This window comes from Psammomys obesus, unplaced genomic scaffold (genome assembly GCF_907164565.1).
Source record: "Psammomys obesus unplaced genomic scaffold, mPsaObe1.curated_primary_1811, whole genome shotgun sequence".
NCBI classification, from domain to species: domain Eukaryota; kingdom Metazoa; phylum Chordata; class Mammalia; order Rodentia; family Muridae; genus Psammomys; species Psammomys obesus.
The window spans coordinates 3,553,366-3,577,149 of record NW_026586463.1 but is presented as its reverse complement, the minus strand read 5'-3'; the positions used below and the strand labels follow the sequence as shown (position 1 = coordinate 3,577,149).

Sequence of the window (23,784 nt, the reverse complement as noted above, 5' to 3'; positions counted from 1 at the left end):
AGGAATTTTGAACATTTATTTATTTACTTCAACTTTTCACAGTCTCACTCTGTGGTCCAGGCTGATTTTGAATTCGAGACAACTTAAAAAAATTACATTTTTGTTTATTTATTGGTTGCAGGTGGGTGCACACTCATGCCTTGGAGCATGTATTGTCAGAGGGCAATTTGCCAAAGTTGGTTCTCTTCTTCTTTCATATGGACCATGGGGTCTCAGCTCAGGTTGTCAGGCATGGTGTCAAATACCTTTATCTGATGAGGCATTTCAGTGGCCTTTAAGACAACTTTAAAGCACACGAATTTATATAAAGTGTTCTTTTTTCTCTCCTGATTTTGGGTGGTTTGTCACTGTTTCTGTCTATATTGCTCAATCATAGAATTTGTACTCAAAGTTGGTTGGTGATGGCACATGCCTTTAATCCTAGCACTTGAGAGGCAGAAGCAGGCTGATCTCTAAGAGTTTAAGGCTAACTGGTCTACAGAGCCAGTTCCAGAAACAGCCAAGGCTATACTGCCTTGATCTCCCCCCTCCAAAACAAATAAATAAACAAACAAACAAAAACCCAACCCAAACCAAACAAAACCAAAACTTTTACTCAAGAAAATATGAAAAAATAAAAGCCATCTAGAAAGAGACCTATGGCCTTCTCTTTGCAGTCTCTATACCCTTGTGTAAATATTTTACTTTTATTGGCTAATTCCATCACCTGTAAAACAGAGCTGATCAAACTTGACCCTTTTCTACCCCATAATGTAGAAATCACAGTAAAATGCTAATGTCATATTTACCATTACAATGAGGTTTTCAGAGGTGGGTCCTAGAGCTTCCAAGGATTCTGGGTCATCTGTTGGTCTCTTGTAGTGGAAAGCTGTCCCAGAAACATCAAATTTTCTAGGCCAGTCAATAGTCCAGGCACCATTAATATAGTAATCATCCCCCTCAGATTTTAAAGCTGGAAAAGAAAACAAAAATCCACCTAAAAATGTGAAAATTCATTTATCAGCATATTGTGGATCAACTATTGCAGTAAAGTTTATAATGAACACCCATTTTACTTATAGATGATGCTAGGCATCTTCCCCCTCCTCCCTCCATCTGTGTTTCCCATCCTTAGCTTGCTTTTATGCCTTCCAAATAGTGAAAGACAGCAATGGTACTCCCCACTTTATGGTAGATCTTCCCATCCAAGCTAATCAATATAATCTTTCATGAGGATAGCCAGAGGTTACTTTAATGAAGATAAAACCATTCATAAGTGTGTCCAGTGGCTTGTCCGCTAGATGGTTCTAGGTCCTTTCAAACTAATTAATATCAACTATTACAGGGATCAATCCAATAAGAAGACATTACAATTATAAACATATATGAATTGAACACAGGTAACATTAATTTCATGAAACAGAAACCGCTAGATGTAAAGACACAAATTAACCCAGTCACAATAGGAGTGTAGCAACTTTCATATCCCACTCTCAACAACTGATCTATCTCAGTGCCATTCATTTATCAGACTGAGAAATATTTGGATTAAATGGCATCATGTTGAGCCCTGGTCCTTTTGGCATAAGTACAGCCTTTTTTGTTTCAGGCCCACCAGCCACACCATTTCAACTTGTTGCTGACATAAAAGAATCTCTGTACAAGGTCAGGTTGAACAAAAACTATGTTTTTGTTCAACATACTCTATGGCCTTGTTGTTCCTAGAAATTCCCTAACCATAAGCATAGCTGGCCCTAAGCATAAACTGTACTTGGGCACAATCAAATTAAAGGTCAGTTAGAACTACTTGTCTACTTAGCAAAAATAACTTGAGTCAGAACTGACTACCCAGTATTATCATTCCCCCTCCAGTAAAAGCTAATTGTGGGTTTTGCATTTATAACCTGACCCTGGAAAACAGGTTGATGTCACAGTTAGGCTCCTAAGTTCCTTTCTGTGTCCTTGGTCATGACCAGTCTTGGGGTGTTGCATTCAATAAACCATCAATATCTCACTGAGATTGATGCTTGACTGGTTTGTGTGGCAATTCTTGTACTATAACTATCACAAGTCAAATTATCTCAAAAAACATCTATAGAAATTCCATTCAAAAACTGCACAATATACATTCTTCTAAGTAGCCCATAAAACATTCCCTAAAATAGATCATATATTAGGACATAAACTAGTTGTAGCAAATATAGAATACTTGAAACAATTCACTAAGTATGGATTAAGGCTATATATCAACAGTAAAAAGAAATATGGAACAAACACAAACTCATATAGATTAAACAACACACTATGGAACAATGAATGACTCGTTGAAGAAATCAAGAAGGAAACAACAACAAAAAAATTCCTTCATCAGATGATAATGAAAACACAACATACCAAAACCTTCGGGATACAATGAAAATAGTACAAAGAGGGAACCTTATAGTTCTAAGTTTCTACACTAAGAAATCAGAGAATCTCAAATAAATACCTTCATGATACACTTTGGGATCTTAGAAAAGTAAAACAAGCCAAACTCAAATCAGTAAACTGAAAGAAATCATTAAATATTTTCTGTTTAATGATAAAGAGCATATTTAAAAACAAGTGATAATGACAGGACTCCAAAGTCCACGAGCAGCTGTACAGGCTTCCCAGGGCCTCCCAGTGGCAACTGTACTAGCCTCCCAGGGCTGCGGCGGTGGTAGCAGGGTGGCAACTAGACCTAAGAGGAGCCTCCATGCTCCATGACTGAGACAACAGAAGTGGTTATCCCAAGTTAGGGTCTCCCTGCCCAGCAAACAAACAGTGGACACCACTGAGCTGACAGATCTCCTACATTCTCATTTACCCCTGCAGGCCCAAATCTGAGAGCAGACAACAGGGAGAACCCCTGTGCTTTCCAATTAGGCCTGCTAGAGAACGTGAATGTATGCAAAGCCCCAGATCCAGGGTCCCTCTAATCTAGCTGCCAGACATTGGATCCCTCCCACCCACACACCCACTGTGGGCAACATAGGCATTCTTGGGACAGCGTTCTCAACATTGAAGCCCCTGTCTGTGGATCTACCAGTGAAGTCCAAGCAAACAATTCCTGGAGCCCAGACAGATCAGAATACCAGGAGGACAGTACGACAGGCCTGTAGGCCTCTGAGGTAGTCAGGAAGCTGTGCATACACATAGCACCCGTGAACAGCACCAGCACCCGTGCCCCGTTCTGTACTTAAGCCCCACATTCCAGGCATTTACATGCTCTAGGACCCTGTCCTTCAAGGCACACTTCTATCTACCCACATGTCCCCACTTGGTTGCCATCACTTGTGTCCCTGTACCTGTGACCTTCCTCCCTTAGCTACAGCTGAAACACCAACACACACTCTCAAACCGGTGGACCTCTCTCATCTTTCTGAAGAAACGAGAGAAAGATGGACCCAGTCTGAAGTACAGACTCCAGGAACAAACAGCAAAGGTTATGGATAAGCAGTTGGATAGAGGTCGATGTAAGAACTCTTCCAACAAAAATCAGGACATCATGGCTTTACCATCAACCTGCAAAATCAATGGATATTTTAATTCATTGGAAAAACAGGAAAATCATTTTAAAGCTATGCTTATCCAGTTATTAGAGACACATAATGAGGAAACAAAGAAAGCTGTCAAAGAAATATACACAAATTCAGCCAAAAAAAAAAAATAGAGGCACGGATAGAGGCAGGAGTAGAGGCATATAGAGAAGAAGCAAACAAAGCTCTCAAAGAAATACAGGCAACCACAGCCAAATAATAGAGGCACATGTAGAGGCACAATTAGTGGCATATGGAGAGGAAAGAAATAAAAAACTAGAGGCCATCACAGAAAAGCAGAACTCCACATTCAAACAGATGAAGGAAATGGTGCAAGACATGAAAACAGAATTAGAATAAATAAAAAACAAAACAAACAAACAAACAAACAAAAAATCACAAACAGAGAAAACCCTGGAGCTGGAGAACTTAGAGAAAAGATCAGTAACCACAAAGGTAAGCATCACCAATAGAATATAAAAGACGGAAGAGAGAATCTCAGGTGCTGAGGATACACTTACAGAAATTGATAAATCTCTCAAAGAAAAAGTAAAATCGGAAAAGTTCCAACACAAAACATCCAAGAAATCAAGGAGGCCATGAAAAGACAAAATCTAAGAAAAATAAGAATGGACAAAAAATAAGATTCCAGGCTCCAAGGCCCAGAAAATATTTTCAAGAAAACCATAGAAAAAAATTTCCCAACTTAAAAGAAAGAGATGTCTGTAAACATACAAGAGGCCTACAGAACACCAAATAGACTAGACCAGAAAAGAAACTCCTCACATCACATCATAGTCAAAACACTAAATCTACAGACCAAAGAAAAGATATTAAAAAGCAGCAAGGGAAAAAGGCCAAGTAACATATAAAGGTAGACCTATCAGAATCACACCAGACTTCTCATCAGAAAATAAGAAATCCAGAAGGGCCTAGGCAGATGTCATGCAGACTTTAGGGGAGCACAGATGCCAACCCAGACTACTATACCCAGGAAAGCTTTCAATCAACAGAGATGGAGAAAACAAAATATTTCATGACAAAATCTAAACTTACTATCTACACAGCAACCCAGCCCTACAGAAGATACTAGAAGGAAAACTCCAATCCAATGAAAACGACACCCAAGAAAACACAGGATATAGATAACTTCACAACAAAAAATTAAAAGAACACAAGCATTGAAACACAGTAATGTCACCAACTCTACAATTAAAGGAACTAACATTCATTGGTCACTATTACCTATCAACATCAACGAACTCAACTCTCCAACAAAAAGACACAGACTAAGAGAATGGTTGTAGAAACAGGGGCCAACATTCTGCTGCATCCAAGAAACACACCTCTGAAACAAAGATAAAAACTACCTCAGAGTAAAGGGCTGGAAAAATGTTTTTCAAGCAAATGGACCCAGAAAACAAGCTGGAGTAGCTATCCTAACATCTAATAAATTAGACTTTCAATCAAAATTAATCAAAAAAGATGAAGAGGGGCACTTCATTCTCATCAAAGGAAAAACCCACCAGGAGGACATCACATCTATACCCCAAATACAAGATCACCTACATTTGTAAATGAAACATTATTAAAGCTGAAATCACACGTCGATCCCAATACCTTAATAGTGGGAGAATTCAACACTCCACTATCACCAAGGGAAAGATCATCTAGACAGAAGCAAAACAGGAAAATAATAGCACTTACAGAGATCCTAAATCAAATGGACCTAATATATGTCTACAGAACTTTTCACCCAAACTCAAAAGAGTATACCTTCTTTTCAGCACCTCATGGAACCTTCTCAAAAAACTGACTCAGGCACAAAGATACAAGAAGATCGAAATAATCCCTTGTATCCTATCAGACCACCATCGACTAAAGCTGGACCTCAGCAACAGCAGAAATAACAAAAAGCTTATATACACATGGAAACTAAAAAACTCTCTACTCAATGAAAGCTTGGTCAGGGAAGAAACGAAAAAAAAAATAGACACTTCCAAAATTCAATGAAAATGAACATTTTCACAACATGGCCAATCTTATGGGACACAACAAAAGCAGTGCTAAGAGGAAATTTCATAGCACTAAGTGCCTCCAGAAAAAGGTTGGAGACATCTCATACAAGCAACTTAAAAGTACAGCTAATAGCCCTAGGGAAAAAAAAAAGAATCAGACACACCCAAGAGGAGTAGAAGACTGGAAATACTCAAACTCAGAGCTGAAATCAATGCATTAGAAACAAAGAAAACAATTCAAAGAATCAATGAGACCAAGAGCTGGTTCTTTGAGAAAACCAACAAGATAGACAAAACCTTAGCCAAACTTACTAAAAGGAAGAGAGAAACTATACAAATCAGCAAAATCAGAAATGAAAAGGGGGACATAACAACAGACACCGAGGAAATCCAAACAATCATAGGTTTTACTACAAAAGCTTGAATGCCACAACATTTGAAAATCTAAAAGAAATGGACAATTTTCTTGATGGATTCCATTTACCAAAATTAAATCAAGATCAGGTAAATAGATTGAATAGTCCTATATCTCCCAAGGAAACAAAAGCAGTCATCAAAAGTCTCCATTCCAAAAATAGCCCAGAGCCAGATGGTTTCAGTGCAGAATTCTACCAGACCTTCAAAGAAGGGCTAACTCCAATTCTCTTCAAAATATCCCACAAAATAGGAACAGAAAGAACTTTACCAAACTCATTCTATAAAGCCATAGTCACCTTGAGACCTAAACCACACAAAAACCCAACAAAAAAAGAGAACTTCAGACCTATCTCTCTTATGAACATTCATGCAAAAATACTCAATAAAATACTTGCAAACTGAATCCAAGAGCACATAAAAGATATCATTCACCATGACCAAGTAGGTTTCATCCCAGGTATGGAAATCCATCAATGTAATCCACCATATAAATGAACTGAAGGAGAAAAACCGCATGATCATCTCCTTAGATGCTGAAAAAGCATTTGACAAAGTCCAACACCCATTCATGTTTAAAGTCTTGGAGAGATCAGGGATATAAGGCACATATCTAAACATAGTAAAGGCAATATACAACAAGCCTACAAGCAACAACAAAGAAATGGAGTGAAACTTAAATCAATCCCACTGAAATCAGGGACAAGGCAAGGCTGCCCACTCTCTCCGTAGCTCTTTAACATAGTACTTGAAGTCCTAGCTAGAGCAATAAGACAACTAAGAAGATCAAGGGGATACAAATCAGAAAGGAAAAAGTCGAAGTATCACTATTTACAGGTGATATGATAGTATACATGAGTAACCCCAAAAATTCTACCAGAGAACTCCTTCAGCTGATAAACACCTTCAGCAAAGTGGCTGGATACAAAATTAACTAATATATATATATATATATATATATATATATATATATATATATATATATATATCAGTAGCCCTGTTGTATACGAAAGACAAAAGGGCTAAAGAAGAAATTGGGGAAACTACACCCTTCAAAATAGCCAAAAATAGCATAAAGTACCTTGGTGTGACTTTACCCAAGCAAATGAAACACCTGTTTGAAAAAAACTTCAAGTCTCTGAAGAAAGAAATTGAAGAAAACATCAGAAGATATAAAGCTCTTCCATGCTCATGGATGGGTAGGATAAACATACTGAAAATGGCCATCCTGCCAAAAGCAATCTACAGATTCAATGCAATTACAATCAAAATACCAACACAATTCTTTATAGAACTTGAAAGAACAATTCTCAATTACATATAGGAAAACAAAAAACACAGCACTGCCAAAATGTTCCTGTAGAACAAAAGATCATCTGGAGGTATCTCCATCCCTGATCTCAAGCTGTACTACAGAGCAATAGGAAAACAAAACAAAACAAAACAACAACAACAACAAAAAAAAACAACCTGCATGGTATCGGCATAGAAACAGAAAGGTAGATCAACAGAATCGAACAGAAGACCCAAAAATAAACCCACACACCCATGGATACTTGATTTTTGACACATAAAATGGAAAAAAGAAAGCATCTTCAAAAAATGGTGCTGTCAAACTGGATGTCTACATGTAGAAAAATGCAAATAAATCCATATTTATCATCCTGCACAAAAATAAAGTCCAAGTGGATCAAAGACCTCAACATAAAACCAAACACACTAAACCTGTTAGAAAAAAAAAAGTGAGGAAGAGCCTTTTACTCATTGGAAGAGGAGACAACTTCCTGAACAGAACACCAACAACACAGGCTCTAAGATCAACAATCAATAAATCGGACCTCACAAAACTAAAAAGCTTCTATAAAGCTTCTATAAAGCAAAGGACACTGTCTTCAGAACAAAATGACAGCCTACAGACTGGGAAAGGATCTTCACCAACCCTAAATCTGACAGAGGGCTAATGTCCAGAATATATAAAGAACTCAAGAAGTTAAAAAGCAGCAAATCAAGTAATCCAATTAAAAAATGGGGTACAGAGCTAAACAAAGAATTCTCTGTAGAGGAATACTGAATGGCAGAGAAACACTTAAAGAAATGCTCAGGATCCTTAGGCATCAGGGAAATGAAAACCTAAACGACCCTGAGATTTCACCTTACACCCATCAGAATGGCTAAGATCAAAAACTCAAGTGACAATACATGCTGGAGAGGATGTGGAGAAAGGGAAACCCTCCTCCATTGCTGGTGGGAATGTAAACTTGTACAACTACATTGGAAAACAATCTGGCGCTTTCTCAAACAAATAGGAATAGCGCTTCCTCAAGATCCAGCTATACCACTCATAGGCATATACAAGATATGCCCAAAGTATACAACAAGGATATTTGCTCAACTGTGGTTGTAGCAGCTTTATTCATAACAGCCAGAATCTGGAAACAGCCCAGATGTCCCTCAACTGAGGAATAGATACAGAAATTGTGGTACATTTACACAATGGAATACTACTCAGCAATTAAAAACAAGGAAATCATGAAATTTGCAGGCAAATGGATGGAACTAGAAAAGATCATCCTGAGTGAGGTATCACAGAAGCAGAAAAACACACACGGTATATACTCACTTATAAGTGGATACTAGACATAGAATATAGAATAAACATACTAAAATCTGTACACCTAAAGAAGCCAAGCAAGAAGGAGGACTCTGGGTAAGATGATCAATCCTCACTCAAAAAGGCAAATGGGACAGACATCGGAAGAGGGAGAAAACGGGCAACAGGACAGGAGCCTACCAGAGAGGGCCTCTGAAAGACTCTACCCAGCAGTGTATCAAAGCAGATGCTGAGGCTCATAACCAAACTTTGGTCAGAGTGTAGCGAAACTTATGAAAGAAGGGGGAGATAGAAAGACCTGGAGGGGACAGAAGGTCTACAAGGAGAGCAACAGAACCAAAAAATTCTGGACCCAAGGGATCTTTTATGAGACTGATACTCCAACCAAGGACCATGCATGGAGATAACTTAGAACCCCTGCACAGATATAGCCCATGGCAGCTCAGTCTCCAACTGTGTTCCCAAGTAAGGAAATAGGGACTGTCTATGACATGAACTCAGTGGCTGGCTCTTTGATCACCTTCCTATGAGAGGTGAGCAGCCTTACCAGGCCACAGAGGAAGACAATGCAGCCAGACCTGATGAAACCTGATAAGCTAGGGTCAGATGGAAGGAGAGAAGGACCTCCCCTTTAAGTGAGGAGCATGTGAGGAAATGAGGGAAGCAGAGTGGGATTGGAAGTGAGGGAGGGAGGGGACCACAGCTAGGATACAAAATGAATAAACTGTAATTAATATAAAAATAAAAATAAATTCAAAAATACAAAGGAATAAATTGTAATAAACAAACAAACAAACAAATGGGAAAATGCCTGTGTTCAAGGTTGACTTGATGATCTATGTAAAAAATAAAATAAAATAAAATAGAAAAGAAAGATAAAAAGGGCAGAAACAATAAATTTGTAAAACCTCTACTAAAATTAACAAATCATTGTAACTAGGTCTCAAAATATAAACGAAGTTTAAAAACTTGAAAGATTCAGTTAAGGCCAAATGTCACTCTTTTTAATTTTATTTCATTTTCTTTGAAAATGGGTTTCTCTATGAAGGTCTAGCCGGTCTGGCCTTGATTTGTAGGCCAGGTTGACCTTGAACTCACAAAGATCTACCAGTCTCTGCCTCCTGAATTAAAGGAGTGTACAACCACACCTGGCCAAATGCCACTCTTATAGAGAACCTAAATTCAGTTCCTAGTACATGTGAAGATTAGTTCACAACTGTCTACAACTCTTCAGAGGCAGAGGTATGATGCCCCAAATATCTCTATTCACATGCACATACCCACACACACAGACATACATAGAATTAAAAATGCTGAGCCTGCTGGCCAACTGTCGGGCAGAGTAAATGGAATTTTATGTAAGAAGTGGGAAATAGTAAGAGCTGGAGAGGACAGGAACTCCACAAGGAGAGCAACAGAACAAGAAAATTTGAACACAGGGAACTTCCCAGAGACTCATACTCCAACCAAGGACTATTCATGGAGATAACCTAGAACCGCTGCACAGATGTAGCCCATGGCAGGTCAGTGTCCAAGTGGGTTACCTAGTAATGGGAAGAGGGACTGCCTCTGACATAATCTGATTGGCCTGCTCTTTGATCACCTCCCCCTGAGGGGAGGGCAGCCCTACCAGGCCACAAAAGAGGACAATGCATCCACTTTTGATGAGAACTGATAGACTAAGATCAGAAAGGAGAGGAGAACCTCCCCTATCAGTGGACTTGGGGAGGGAGAGTGGGATTGGGAGGGGAGGAGGGGGGCTTATGGGGGGATACAAAATGAATAAAGTGTAATTAATAAAAAAATAATAATTCGAAACTAAAAAAAATAATAAAAATAACTCCTAAAAATTGAGTTATGTAATAATAATTAAAATAGGAAAATAAAATGCAAAATGCCAGTACCATTTATAATGTCATTTCAATATAGAAAGTAAGAGATGGGAATGGGTAGAGTGTTTGCCTGCAAGGCCCTAGATTCGATTCTACCATTGACTTCTCAAAAAATCCAGAATAGTAATGTCATAAACATGTACAAAACCTATATACTAAAATATCAATGAAAGTAACCTAAAGAATGTTAGAAGAAACATTCAGGTGTATCTTACAGGTACTGGTAAAATATCCTGGTTAATTTTACATAACTGAAGAAAAAAAGCAAAATTTATTTTGAAACATAAGCACAAATTTAAAGATTTAATGCCTGTGAATTTCAGTCCTGACTGAAAGTTTCAACAATCCAATACAGTATGGCTTTGGTTGAAGGACAGAACATAAGCAACAAATCTACCTAGGTGTTCAGTTGCTATCTAACAAAGGTAGCCCTCTAATCCAATAGAGGAAATGACATGCTTTTCAACAAGCAGAGCTACAGAAGTTCAATATCTGTATGGAGAAAAGATGGCATCTCAAACCTTCCTTTACATTTCCTATAAAACCTAATTGAAGTGGGACATGTTTTATCTAAAAGTGAAAACTATTCTTTGTTTTGTTTTTGCTTTTGGTGCTGGAGATTCAGCTGAGGGTCCTGTGCATGGTAGGCATCTACTCTACCTCTGAGGTATGCCCATAGTCCCTTAAAGCTATCATTTTGTTCTTACTGCAGCACATAGACTACAAGCATTGCTTCTTGAAGAATACTGAAGAGGATGTTTACAGCTTTACAGTACGCATTTCTAAGAAAGGACATAAATGCAAACCATAGAGAACCCCTGACACTAATGATACTCTGCTTGCTTAAAGACAGGATAACTGTCCTCTGAGAGGCTCCATTTAGCAGCAGATGAAACAGATGCTGAGACCCACAGCCAAACATTAAGCAGAGTGAATGGAGTCTTGTAGAAGTGTGGGGAAAGAATAGAAGGTCCCAGAAGAGACAAGAACTCCACAAGAAGACCAACAGAGTCAATTAACTTGGGACCATATGGACTTACAGAGATTGAAGCACCAACCAAAGAGCATGCATGTATGATCTAGACCAAGGCCCCTGTTGGTATAATGTTCTTGTGGAATGTACCCTTGTTCACTCAAATGCTGATTTCTCTACCCCACTATCTGGTTTCAATCAAGACACTGCATTGTGATGCTTATTCTAACTATCACCTGTCTCAAGTCTACGGAAACTCACCACCATTTGTTCTCTGTGTTGTCAATAAAACAACCAGCTGTTGCTGTGCAGTGGGGAGAATAGGGTGGGGTATCCTGGTCTGGAGGGGAGAGAGAGGAAGAGGAGGGTAGGAGCAGAGGTCGACAGGAGAGGACTTGCAACCATGAGGAGGGTCTTGGAACCAGGAGGAAAAATGAACCGGACCTAAGATATGACTTAAGGCAAGTATAATAAGTAACATCTGAATGGTAGGAAACTATGCGGGTTTGGAGGTTTAGGATGGAGTAATTATTTCCCAGCATTGAGCTCTAGGTTAACTAAATAAATATTAGTCACTGTGTGGTGATTTTTGATATATAGCTGGATTAGGAATAACTGCAGCTTAACTAAAAGATAAATCAATAATAAAATATTAATAGCCCCCTACACATGTGTGGCCGGTGGGCAGCTTGATCTTCATGTGGGTCCTTTGTGGAGTAGAGACTGTTTTTGCTGTGGATCAATTCTTCTTAGCGGGTCTTCCTTGCCTACCCTAGGAGGAGGAGGGTGAGGGGGAATGCACTCCATCATGATGTGACTTGATGTGCTGGGGTGGGTTGATGAGAAGGGGCTCCCCTTTACTGAGGGGAGTGTTGGTAGGTATAACGTTCTTTTGGAATGTATACAATTTATCTTTGTTCATTCAAATTCTAATTTCTCTCCCCCACTATCTGGTTTCAATCTGGACATTGCATTGTGATGCTTATTCTAACCATCACCTGTCTCAAGTTTGTGTAAACATGCCACCATTTGTTCTCTATATTGTCAATTAAACAACCAGCTGTTGCTTTGCAATGGAGAGGATAGGGTGGGACATCCTGGTCCAGAGGGGAGGAAAAGGAAGCCAGGGGAAGAAGGAGAAGAGAATCGGCAAGAGAGGACTTGGAACCATGAGGAGGGTCTTGGAACCAGGAGGAAAGATAAACCGGACCTAAGATATGACTAAAAGCAAGTATAATGGGTGAAATCTGAATGGTAGGAAATTATGCGGGCTTGGAGATTTAGGATGGAATAATTATTGCCCAGCATAATTAAATAATTAATTAGGCTAATTAATTAAATAATGATTAGGTTAATTAAATAAATCACAGTCTCTGTGTGGTGATTTGGGTATACAGCTGGGTTAGGACTAACCGATGTTTAACTAAAAGATAAATCAATAGTAAATATTAATTACCAACAACAGGGGAGGGGGTAGGGGGAAGAGGTGGGAAGGTGGAACCAAGAGGAGAGGATGGAGGGGGCTGCATTTAAGATGTGGAGTGAATGAATAAATAAACTTTAAAAGAGAATGGAATTGGGAGGGAATGAGGGATGGGGCTACAGCTGGGATACAAAGTAACCTGTGATTAATATAAAAAATTATATAAAAAATAATAAGCAAGACACACACTAAGAGAAAATATTCTCAACATCTGTCTGGAAGCTTTCTATCCAGAGCATACGAAGATCACCTAATTCAATCACATTTTTACTTGAGGTAGGAGGATCATAAATTCAGTCCGGCACAGCAATGTTAACATTAACCTGGATTCACAGTAAGACCCAGGCTAGAAGAATACCAAAGGGTAAAAATAGCTACAGTATTTTTAGACACTTCATGAAAGAAGATATCCAGCCTGGCATGCTGTTGTACACCTCTAAGCTTAGGAATCACAGACAGGTGAGTATCTGAGTTCTAGGCCAGTCTGATCTCCATAGTGAGTTCCAGAACAGCAAAGGCTATACATAGTGAGACCTCCTCAAAGTAAAAACGAATTATTTCCATATGGTTAAAGACTGTGTTATCAAGTATTGACAAGAATATGATGAATTGAAACTTTTCTGAATGGCATACATCCACTTTAAAATACAATCATATATTTCTTTTTTAGCCCAGCTATTTTGGGGTAAAAATGAAAAGTTGAAGAATTTAAGGTTTCCAATGTGATGACCTCACATACTCTGTGTGTGGTGAGATGACTGTCTGTTCAGTTAGTAAATTTCAGGCATGGAGTTGTGTAGAAGTTTCCTGAGATTAAAAACTTCCAGTAAGGTGAAACAATAGGACGTTCTAAGGGGAGCTCCTTAAATCAGGAAGTAAACACATCAAAATAGCTCAAGTTCACAAAAGCAGTCAAGACTGCTGAGTCACTCTCAGGTAAGCTCGAGAGAAAAGAAGACTGAGACAAGGCCAGCTACCTGGATGAAGCAGAGACCAGCCAAACATCCTGGAAAAAAAGCAGTTACTTTCCAAACTTCCCAGAAGAAACAGACACCAGCTGATCCACCTGGAAAGGACACTGTCCAATCCACTGAGCTGCCTGCAGGCTATGCAGTGTGCTCCAGGTTTACAGCTTTGCCAACTGTGACTGATGCTGGACTGGGCATGGTAAAGCAACTGTCTGAATAATATCTGCTCTCTAAGTAACCCCTCCACCATAACCCTATAAGGACACTGACGAAACTCTGGCTCACCAACTTGGACTTTGGTAGTGTCCATCTTTGGTCTGTCTTCAGTTCCTATCTAGAGTGAGTAGACGTTTTCACATCTCCTCAGGAACAGTGCCATATTAACGATACACTCTTAATAAGACACAGTATGCCATAGCTTTAGGATTTATTTATCCTATAACCAAAAGTTTAAACTTGTTGGCCAACATCTCTCCATCTGTTCCCCCCTTCCAAGATCCACTGTAACTAGCCGCCTTTCTATTTTCTTTCTATGAGGTGGGCGTTTTAGAGTGTACATGATGTAACGTGCTGTCTCTGTCTGTGTCTGCTTTATGTCATTTGGCAAAATGTCTTTTAGATTTGTTCATGTTGTCACAGATGGCAAGGTTTCCTTTTTTATCTTTATTTTCTTTTTTTTTCAACTTCAAAAATTAAAATATAATTTCTCCCTCTTCCTGCCAAGACACCATGCAACCTGAGGAGTCTGTTTGGCATTGCTTGTGTACATATTTTTTAGGGCTTACCTCTTGGGGTTACATGATTGTTTAGTATATCCCTCTGTGGGAAAGATGAAACCTCCCTCTCTTAGCCACTTTTAATTGCTTGTAGCTCTTAATCTAAGGCTGAGACCCTGGTTGATTTCTTCCGTCTGTATTGGTTTGTCAATAGGTGTTGTCATTGTTCGGGTCTTTTCCATTTTTAATTATGTGTATATCTGTGTGTATATATGTATGTAGCACAGTATCCCCAGACTCAAGAAGAAGGTATCAGAGCCCATGGAACTGGAGTTACAGTAGTTGGCAGTAGTAGCAGTAGTTAGCTGCCCAAAATAGGTGCTGAGCCCGGAACTAATGTCCTCTGTGAGAGAAGTGCATGCTTTTAACCATTGAGCTATCTTTCTTTGTTTTATTTTTAAGGCTGAGGGATATCCCTCACAAAAACATGACACAATTGTCCTGTCTTTCATTTTTTCATTCCTCAGCACACACAATGCTATAATGAATATGGAGTATAATAATATCTTTGAGATGGTGACTTTAATATATATATATATTTAGTATACACATATGTGTATGTGTATACACACGCACACTCAGATGTGGAATTGCTGGATCATATGGTAACTCTGTTTTTAACATTCTAATGAATAACCATTCTTTTTCTATGAATGATTTCATATTTATTATCTGTCTGTCTGTCTGTATGTCTCTTTTCTCTCTCTTTCTTTAGGGTTTTATGTAACCCTGGTGGCCTGGAACTTAACATGCAGCTGAAAATGGCCTCCTGCCTCTCTGTCTCCCAAGTACTGGGATTACAGACTTACATTACCACTGTCATGGCAATTTCTTAAAACATTAAAAAGTTTAATTAAAAAGTTTAACTTTTTAAAAAGTTAAATGAGGTCAGTTCCTCCTAGGAATTTATTCAGGAGAAATAAAAACACATGTTCACAGAAATCTTGCTTATGAGTGTTCCAAAAAAACTTATTCATGGTTGGGAAATAGTTCAGTTGGTAAAGTGGTAGTCTTGTAAGCATAAGGACCTGAGGCTGACCCTTAGAACATTCATTAAAAAAGTCAGGCACAGTGGCCTGTGTGGGTAAGCCCAATTCTGGGGAAACAGAAAGAGATCTCGGGGCGGGGGGGGGGGTGTTCAGGGGCCAGTCTGTCTAGACTAACCCACAAGCCCCAGGTCCCAGTGAAAGATCCTATCTCAAAAATAAAGTGAAAAACTGCTGAGGCATGACACCCAATCTTGACCTCTGGTCTCCGTAAGAACAAACACAAGTGCATGTGCACTGGAACACACACACAGAGAAGCATTACTCATAATAGTAAAAGACATAAATGTCTCAAGTATCCATCAGCAATTGACTATTATAAAATTATAATTAACATATATTTATTATTATAACACATATATACATGCATACCACACACATATGGAAAATAAAAAGTTTAATTAAAAGTAGATCAATATTTGCCTGAGACTTAGATTGGGTCTAACAGAATTAAACTCCAAAGAGGAATGAAGGCAATTTAACTGTAAAAGGGAGTAATGTTTATAATCATAGAAATGTTTTCTACCTTGGTTATAGCATTTATATTTAAACTATATAGTTATCATTATTCCATTATACACAAGTTATACTTCAATAATATTGAGTTAAAAACCAAATAATTAACACACTGAAATGTAAACTATATACTTGTAATTTTTCTGCTTAGTGTTTTGTTGTAAGTGTATGGATGCAACTTGGAACATCTTTCAATATTATGTCTTTCACACCACTAATTTAGAAATATTTAGCAAAATAACTTACCAATGTAATTTTTTGACATGGAAACTTCTCTTACTTCAATATGAACAGAGCCTCTTGGTATCTGCACCACTTCCATATAACCTAGAATACAGAAGATTGCCAGCAATAAGCAGCTAACTAGAAAATTAATGCTTATCAGACATCTAATATTAGCAGTGCCATCAAGTTTTTAATTTCTTCTTTGACTTTGTACTCCATAATTAGAGAAGTGTTCCATAAGAGCAAATCTCTAGTATATCTATGAAGACATTTTAGAAAAAAAAAAGTTTAATTAACTTGGTGGTGGTGAGAGGGAACTTGAGATAAGATATGACTATGTTGTTGACTGGCCTAGAACTCACTCTGCAGACCAGCTGGCCATGTACTCATGAGACCTGCCTGCCTGTGACTAATGTTTATATCTTTTACTATTATGAGTAATGCTTCTCTGTGTGTGTGTTCCAGTGCACATGCACTTGTGTTTGTTCTTACGGAGACCAGAGGTCAAGATTGGGTGTCATGCCTCAGCAGTTTTTCTAAAATCATCTCAAGATATTTGTAGCTTTAGCATATACAATATTTGTCCACCTTTCTTTTCCCAACACATCTCCTTACACCAATGCTCCGTGGGTTATCATTGTCCAAAGTATGGCCAGCTGGAAGTAGTAGTAACCTCATTTACAGCCATGGCTACCAACGAGGCTGAGAGGCCAGGGTCACCTATGCCTGGGAGTGCAACGCCAAACCGGGTCACTTAAGTAGGACCCTAGCAAAGTTAAGAAAGTAAGTAAGTAAATAAATAAGCAGGGCTGGGGTATAGCTCAGTGGAAGAACACTTGCCTAGCATGGTCAAAGCTTATTTCCTATCCTCAGCAAACCCTCTTCATAAATAAAAGGCTAACAGAAGTCAAATCACATTCTTTAAGATATCTTCATGAAGCTACACTTAACATATAAGAGACTGAAAGGACCACGCTGTCTGGAGAAAAGATGTTTCTGTTCTTCATAAATAAAGTTTTTAGTAGAGGAAAGGAAGAGCAAGAGTCTTTACTACTGCAGTACACCAGAGGAAGAGTTCTCTCCGTACTCACCTCCTCTGGGCAATGAGTCATTGAAGAACCCTTCAATGGCATCACAGGTGCTTCCATCCCCACCACAGACTCGGCACCTATCTTCCCTAGCATCAGATCCCAAAATATTATCACAACCTACATGCTGAAAATAGAGAATATTTAGAGTGTCAAAAGGGAAATTCCTGGAACCATAACTAATCAAATACATATAACTTAGTTATTTGCTTGTATTTCCAGTAAAGGAAATCAAAACAGGAAACACTTTCCCATTTAATGTCATTCTCTATTAAGTATAGCTAACATTTCTAAATATCTAAATTTAAAAAACTGATAGTCAAAGAAATATGACTTTCTAACCTGTATCTCTTTCTAATCCTTTATAATATTGTAATTTATGAGTAACAGACTCTTTCCTTTTCACCCCATCAAGCAATTCAAGAGCCAGGAAAGATGACTCATAAGGACCCTACTGAGCTCATCTTCTGCAGGGCTGTAATAGAGAGGGTCCTACTGAGTCCCACTGTCTGCCCTTCCTAAACCATGCCCTTTCAGCCAGTTGTTAGTGCTAGATGCTAATTATAATGTTCACACCTGATTAAGTTTTTTGTTTTAATTAATACTTGTTTCTACTTTGGGAGTCAAATTGGCATAAACAAAGGAGATGTAAGCATGCAATTAGAGAAACTAAATTTTCAAATTTTAATTTTACATTTAATTAAAAAATGTGGATTTTTAACATGTAGATTATATATTTTGGTGACTGAATTTATACATGTTAAATTTAGCCAAAATAAAACCTGTAATTATATCTTGTCATATAAAAATGTCATAAAATGTATTTTTTAAGAAGATGAAGTACCTATACAAATACACATAAGTAAACACAAATCTCCTTCTTTTTCTGTTTACACAAACATTCTGATTACACCAGAATGACCCATTCATATTATGAAACCATGCAAAGGTGATTTCTTCTGGAATTTTAATTATATTTATAATAATTGCCAAGGATATATTTTGGGGGGTTTTAAATTTACATTATTCTCCTGTTCTGTTTATAAACAAAAGAATAGAAAAAAGAGAGGAAATAAAGGATTCTACTCTTCTTCATGTGGCTACCATATGTTCTTATTGGAGAACTGTATATATTTCATAGTATAATTTTTTCTCAAAGTGTGGAATAGCTATGTTCCACCTACTTTATCTCCTTTTGAATCATTAAGATGGTTTTCATTACAGTCAGTCTTATTAAAGCATTTACTTTAGCATTAGCCAGACGACTTGGAAGAAGCAAAGATCTAATCTGTGGATCTTATCGTAATAAGAAAAGCCACAAAACCGCTGTTCTCATAACTTGTTTTGCTTTGGAGAGAAGCACATTACTAAGCGGTGTAAACTAAGAATGAAGAGATAAAGCAGTGTTTTGCTTAGCTTCATAATTTCCAAGTTCCTTTCAATAATTTGTCTCTAAATCTAATGATCCAGTTAATGCATGTGTGTGTGCACGCTGTATTGTTTTTTACTGTAACTGAATTTATCTACAGTGTGGCTTTAAAAAATTGACCATAGAACCCAACCCAAGCTTACTGCCTGAGAAAAGATAAAAGATGCCCCTCCCCCAAAGAGAAGTAAAATCTGAGCCACCTTGCATTCTCCATTGATACAGATATCTAGTGAGTCGGCATTGCACTGGGTCCCATCTATGACAGCAGGGGCTCGCTCAGTGTAGAAATTGTAACCTTCAGCCAGGCAGTTTAACGCACAAGGTTTTACCCCACCTAGACAGATAAAACATAAGTGAAAAAGTGGAGTAGTTCTCCTAAGAAGGAATCATTCAATGTTATTGTTACCGAATTTACAGTTCATGTATACAGTGTCCATGAGTGCACACTTTAGACATCAATCCATTAAAAGATCTTCGTGTTTATCTTTATTGCATACACTACATAAAGGAGTGCCTGCTGAGCAGCGTTGTGCTTTAAGCCTTTCAAGTGCACCCACTATATACTACAATAGATCTTAGACCAAAGGAATCACAGTAGAAGTCACCGAATGTTTTTTTAAAACTATGAAAAGAGAAGCGTTTTAAAAAATGAGCTATGGAAATAAAATTCCAGGAAATATAAAAAATAACTTTTAGAACAAATAAAAATTTAATTATATGTTCTGCTAAATCCCATACAAAAGTTGTGCTGTGTCAATCAAGCTGGGATACACACTATCATAACAAAACTAAATCTGTACAAGTCTTAAAAACATCATTCTCCAAAGCTCTGGAAAATAATTTCATGTGAGATCAGCAAATCTGTGATAAAATAAACAATGGCACTGCAATTATGTAATTCTTATTAGATTAATAAAAGAAGACATCTGAACTACAGTATTAGATTTTAGTAACTGAAACGACATATAGTATGCTTTATGAAAAACATAATGGCCATTTTAATGTCTTAGAAATGTGTATCTCATTTCTATCTATATATTTATATATATATGAGAATATATCTAAATGTAACACATGTATATAGATCTGTAAATAAATTTATATTCATGTGTGTGTATATGTGAGTGGGTGCACATGAGCCACAGTGTGTGTCTGTAGGTCAAAGGGCAACGCCAGGAGTCATTTCTCTTTTTACCCATGTGTGTCCCAGGGATCAAATTCAGGGCATCTGGCTTGGTGGCTGAGCTATCTTGATAACCGACACGTGCATTTTTCAAAGTTAATGTGGAAAATAAAAATCATGGCAATTCATGTATTATAAATGTGGTCTTACTAGAATGGAAATAACACATATAAAAACTTTATATAATAAATTACTGATTAAAGTTATGAGATAAAATACTTTTATAACTTTATTTCATAAGGTTTAAAACACTTTATTCTAGTTAGTCTGGCGAAATTTCTCCTTGAAGTAAGGCTTCAACAAAGAAAATAAAGCAGATAAATTAAATTATATGTCTGGGTTTCAATAAAGTTCTTAGAAATAATGTTTCTGAAGGGCAAGAGTAGGTAAAAGAAGAAAGCAAAGTGTATGATGAGGTCAATAATAAATTAGGGCATTCTATTAAAGGAGATTACTGTTATGATAAGGCTGTCCCAATGCTATTGTATTTTTTAAGTCAAGATGAAAGCACAGATTCTATTCAATTTAAGTGCTTCTGTCTTTTTTTTTTTTTTTTTTTTTTGAGGCCGACAAACTGCTCTCTGTAGTACGGTTGGTACCTGAAAATTAGAAGCACTCTCTGTGTGATTCTATAGATGAGAAGGGTCAGGAAAGCAAAGACTAGATAATCTCTGTCTCCAAGATGGAATAATGGGAAGAGCGCTAGGAATAACAAAGGGCGTATACATCAGCTGAGAGTGTGAAGAAACGGATGGGCACTGTGGTGGTGGTGGTGGAGCACACCTCTCTATCTTAAACTTTCAAGTAGGGGAAGCAGAAGCAGAACCTCAATCCAAAGAGTTTGTTCTCTCTATTCGTTATTATTCTTAGAAGTAGTGTTTTTTTTTTTTTTTTACCTGGCATTTCCATGTTTTGGTATCTTTAGATTTAGTAATTAAGAGTCTGTAATCTCTTAGAGGTGACATGTTACCTTGCTCACTCATGTTTCTTCTGTTCATGTGTTGTAATTTGCCTATCTGTTTGGATAGCTCTGGGGTTTTTGGTGATTATTTTTGGATTTTGGGTGAATGATCCCCAATATGAATAATTTCAAGCTCTGATATTAGCTATCAACCAAAATCACTAATTCTAGCAAGTTAGCATTTAAAATCAGTGTGAAATAAAGATATTTCAAGATAAGCAAAAAATAAGCAATTTATCTCCAAGTCAACACTGCAGAAAAAAGTAAAAGAATTATTACAGTCAGAGGAGGCAGAAAGATTACTGTAATCAGGAGTAGAGAAGAAATTTCATGAGAGAAGTAGATTAGCAACCCCCCCCCACCAAAAGCAATAACAAAAAACAGTAATCAAATCTAGAAAAAAAATCTACAAAAATTATAGGGGTTGCTAATCCCCTCTTAATAATTATCTTACTTTTCCAATTACAGTATGAAGATTAGATTAGTGGATTAACAGATAAAATGGAATTATTTGTTGTCTATAATAAACTCCTTTGAAGGGATAGGATGCAGGGAGAACAGGAAAGGTTAAATGGTGGAGAAGGAAGGACAGGATGGAGGAATGAGTGTGGAGAGAGGTGACAAACACTGATTACCTTTGAAAATGCCATACAGAAGTCTGCTATTGAAAAGCTTCCTAAAATACATGCATATTCACATATACAGAAATTTAAAGGAGTCACACTTTAATGAGAAGACGATGTCGCTCCCATACAACAAAGGCTATCAGTGAAAAGCCCAGTGCTAGGCTAGTTATGGGTTACTTATTTTCCAGTTGTTGGTCAGTGGGATCCCAATAGACCCACCAGAAAGCATTATGGGCTCTTGCCATTGCTCTTGGTTGCCCTATAGAACCTGATGGCAAGATTCTATTGCTGAAAACACCACAGAGTTGAATCATAGGGAAGGGAGAAACCAAACTAGTACTAGTCTAGAGGCTTCCTTTCTACTGACCTGCTTTCATGTAAAAAAAAGAAAAAAAAAAGTGCTATATATGCTACCAGGGAAGAAAAATAAAAACAAAAGTCTTTCCTACGTACAAACCTTGCAAACTACAATAATGACTGCCCTGGCAAGATATACTCATTGAAGCCATATGAATATTAAGAGAGTAACTGACTGTTTTCTGATTGGACTTAAATGCTGCACCACAAGATGGAACCCATGCCTGGAACTGTTAACTAGGTACCAAGCTTGCAGCTGATTAGGTCACAGGTCCTAGGGGAGAACCTAGTATTATTTATTATTATTCAGCTAAATGGACCCAATAATAAACTGTCCTGTTATGTTCTTATCTTTACACTCATAGATTAGTGTCTCTCAACCCTCATTAGAGAAGCTTCTTTTTGCAGTAGATAGTGATCAATACAGAAAGACTCATAATTTGTTAAAATTGTGAAGAAAGACTGTGAAGAAAGCTGGGCATTGACAGGGCATGCCTTTAATTCAGTACTCAACTCAGGAGGCAGAGGCAGGTGGATCTCTGTGTGTTTGAGGCCAGCCTAGTCTTGAAAAACCAAAAAAAAAAAAAAAAAAAAAAAAAAGGACTGTGGAGAACTTATATCCATATCACATTCCCCACACCCATCCCCAAGGCTTAGGGATCATTTTGGAAGAAGGAGTAGCAAGATTTTAAGAGTCAAAGCTAGTGGACATCTGAAGCAAAAATATTTCCTGTATATGACAGCACCATTATACACATCAACAGGCAGCAGCATGACTGCTTGCATGAGACATGCTCAACATCAAGCCAGCATGGGTTGGAGATGGGCTCATGGAGCTCCACCCTTAGCTGTGCATCTACTGAAAATAAATGGCTAATGGAAAAGGGAAAGTCAGTTTTCATTCTGTTTGCAGCCATTGAGAGAACACTCAAGTTACAAAGGCTGGTTCTGCTCTCATGCACATACAAGCAGCAGTAAGCTGACCCAGTGGGTTTTTAAAAAAGAAGAGAGCATGTAAAGTTGAGATGAAAAAAGGTGGTGGCGCCTGATAATGGGGAAACTGGAGGGAAATAAAAATGGGGTAGGTTTGATCAAAATGAATTACGTATAATAATATGTATTGTGAATATACATATATGTGTGTATATATGCATACATGTATGTGTATTGTTAAATTCTCAAACAATAAAAAAGAAACAAGCTAGACATAGTGGTGTATGCCTTTAATCCCAGCATTTGGGAGGCAAAGGCAGATGGATTCTGAGTTCAAGGCCAGCCTGGTCTACATAATGAGTTCTAGGACATAGTGAGACTCTGTCTCAAAATATAAAGTAGGAGAGATTCCAAGATGGCAGTGCCCAGGGAGGTTAAGCTCAGCCACTGTGGAGCGAACACGGCTGACTGCAAAACGCAGGCTGCAACTGCATCTGTGTTTTCCAGCAGGTGGAACTACGCACCGTCCTGAGGAGTGCTCCCAGGATATACATATAACATGTGGTATTTCCACTCTAGTAAGACCACATTTACATCTGTGTTTTCAATATACTATAAAATCATGATACATGCAATGCTATGGTTTTTGTTTATTTTCCACATTAACCTTAATGTAGAATTTTTTTTTTTTATTTTTAAACCTTTATTTCATAAGGTTTAAAACATTGGCTTTTGTTTAGTTAGGC

General features: G+C 37.8%; 1 protein-coding gene across 1 annotated transcript in view; it reads right to left on the bottom strand.

Moving 5' to 3' along the window:
* Positions 1 to 23,784, bottom strand: part of Adamts6 (ADAM metallopeptidase with thrombospondin type 1 motif 6) — a 268,080-nt gene that overhangs the window by 56,453 nt on the left and 187,843 nt on the right. The window contains exons 15-18 of the mRNA XM_055601955.1: positions 19,179 to 19,312; positions 17,553 to 17,676; positions 16,483 to 16,563; positions 789 to 952 (exon numbers count right to left, since the gene is read on the bottom strand). Of these exons, the coding sequence (XP_055457930.1) occupies positions 789 to 952; positions 16,483 to 16,563; positions 17,553 to 17,676; positions 19,179 to 19,312 (503 nt within the window). The remainder of the gene's footprint in view (positions 1 to 788; positions 953 to 16,482; positions 16,564 to 17,552; positions 17,677 to 19,178; positions 19,313 to 23,784) is intronic.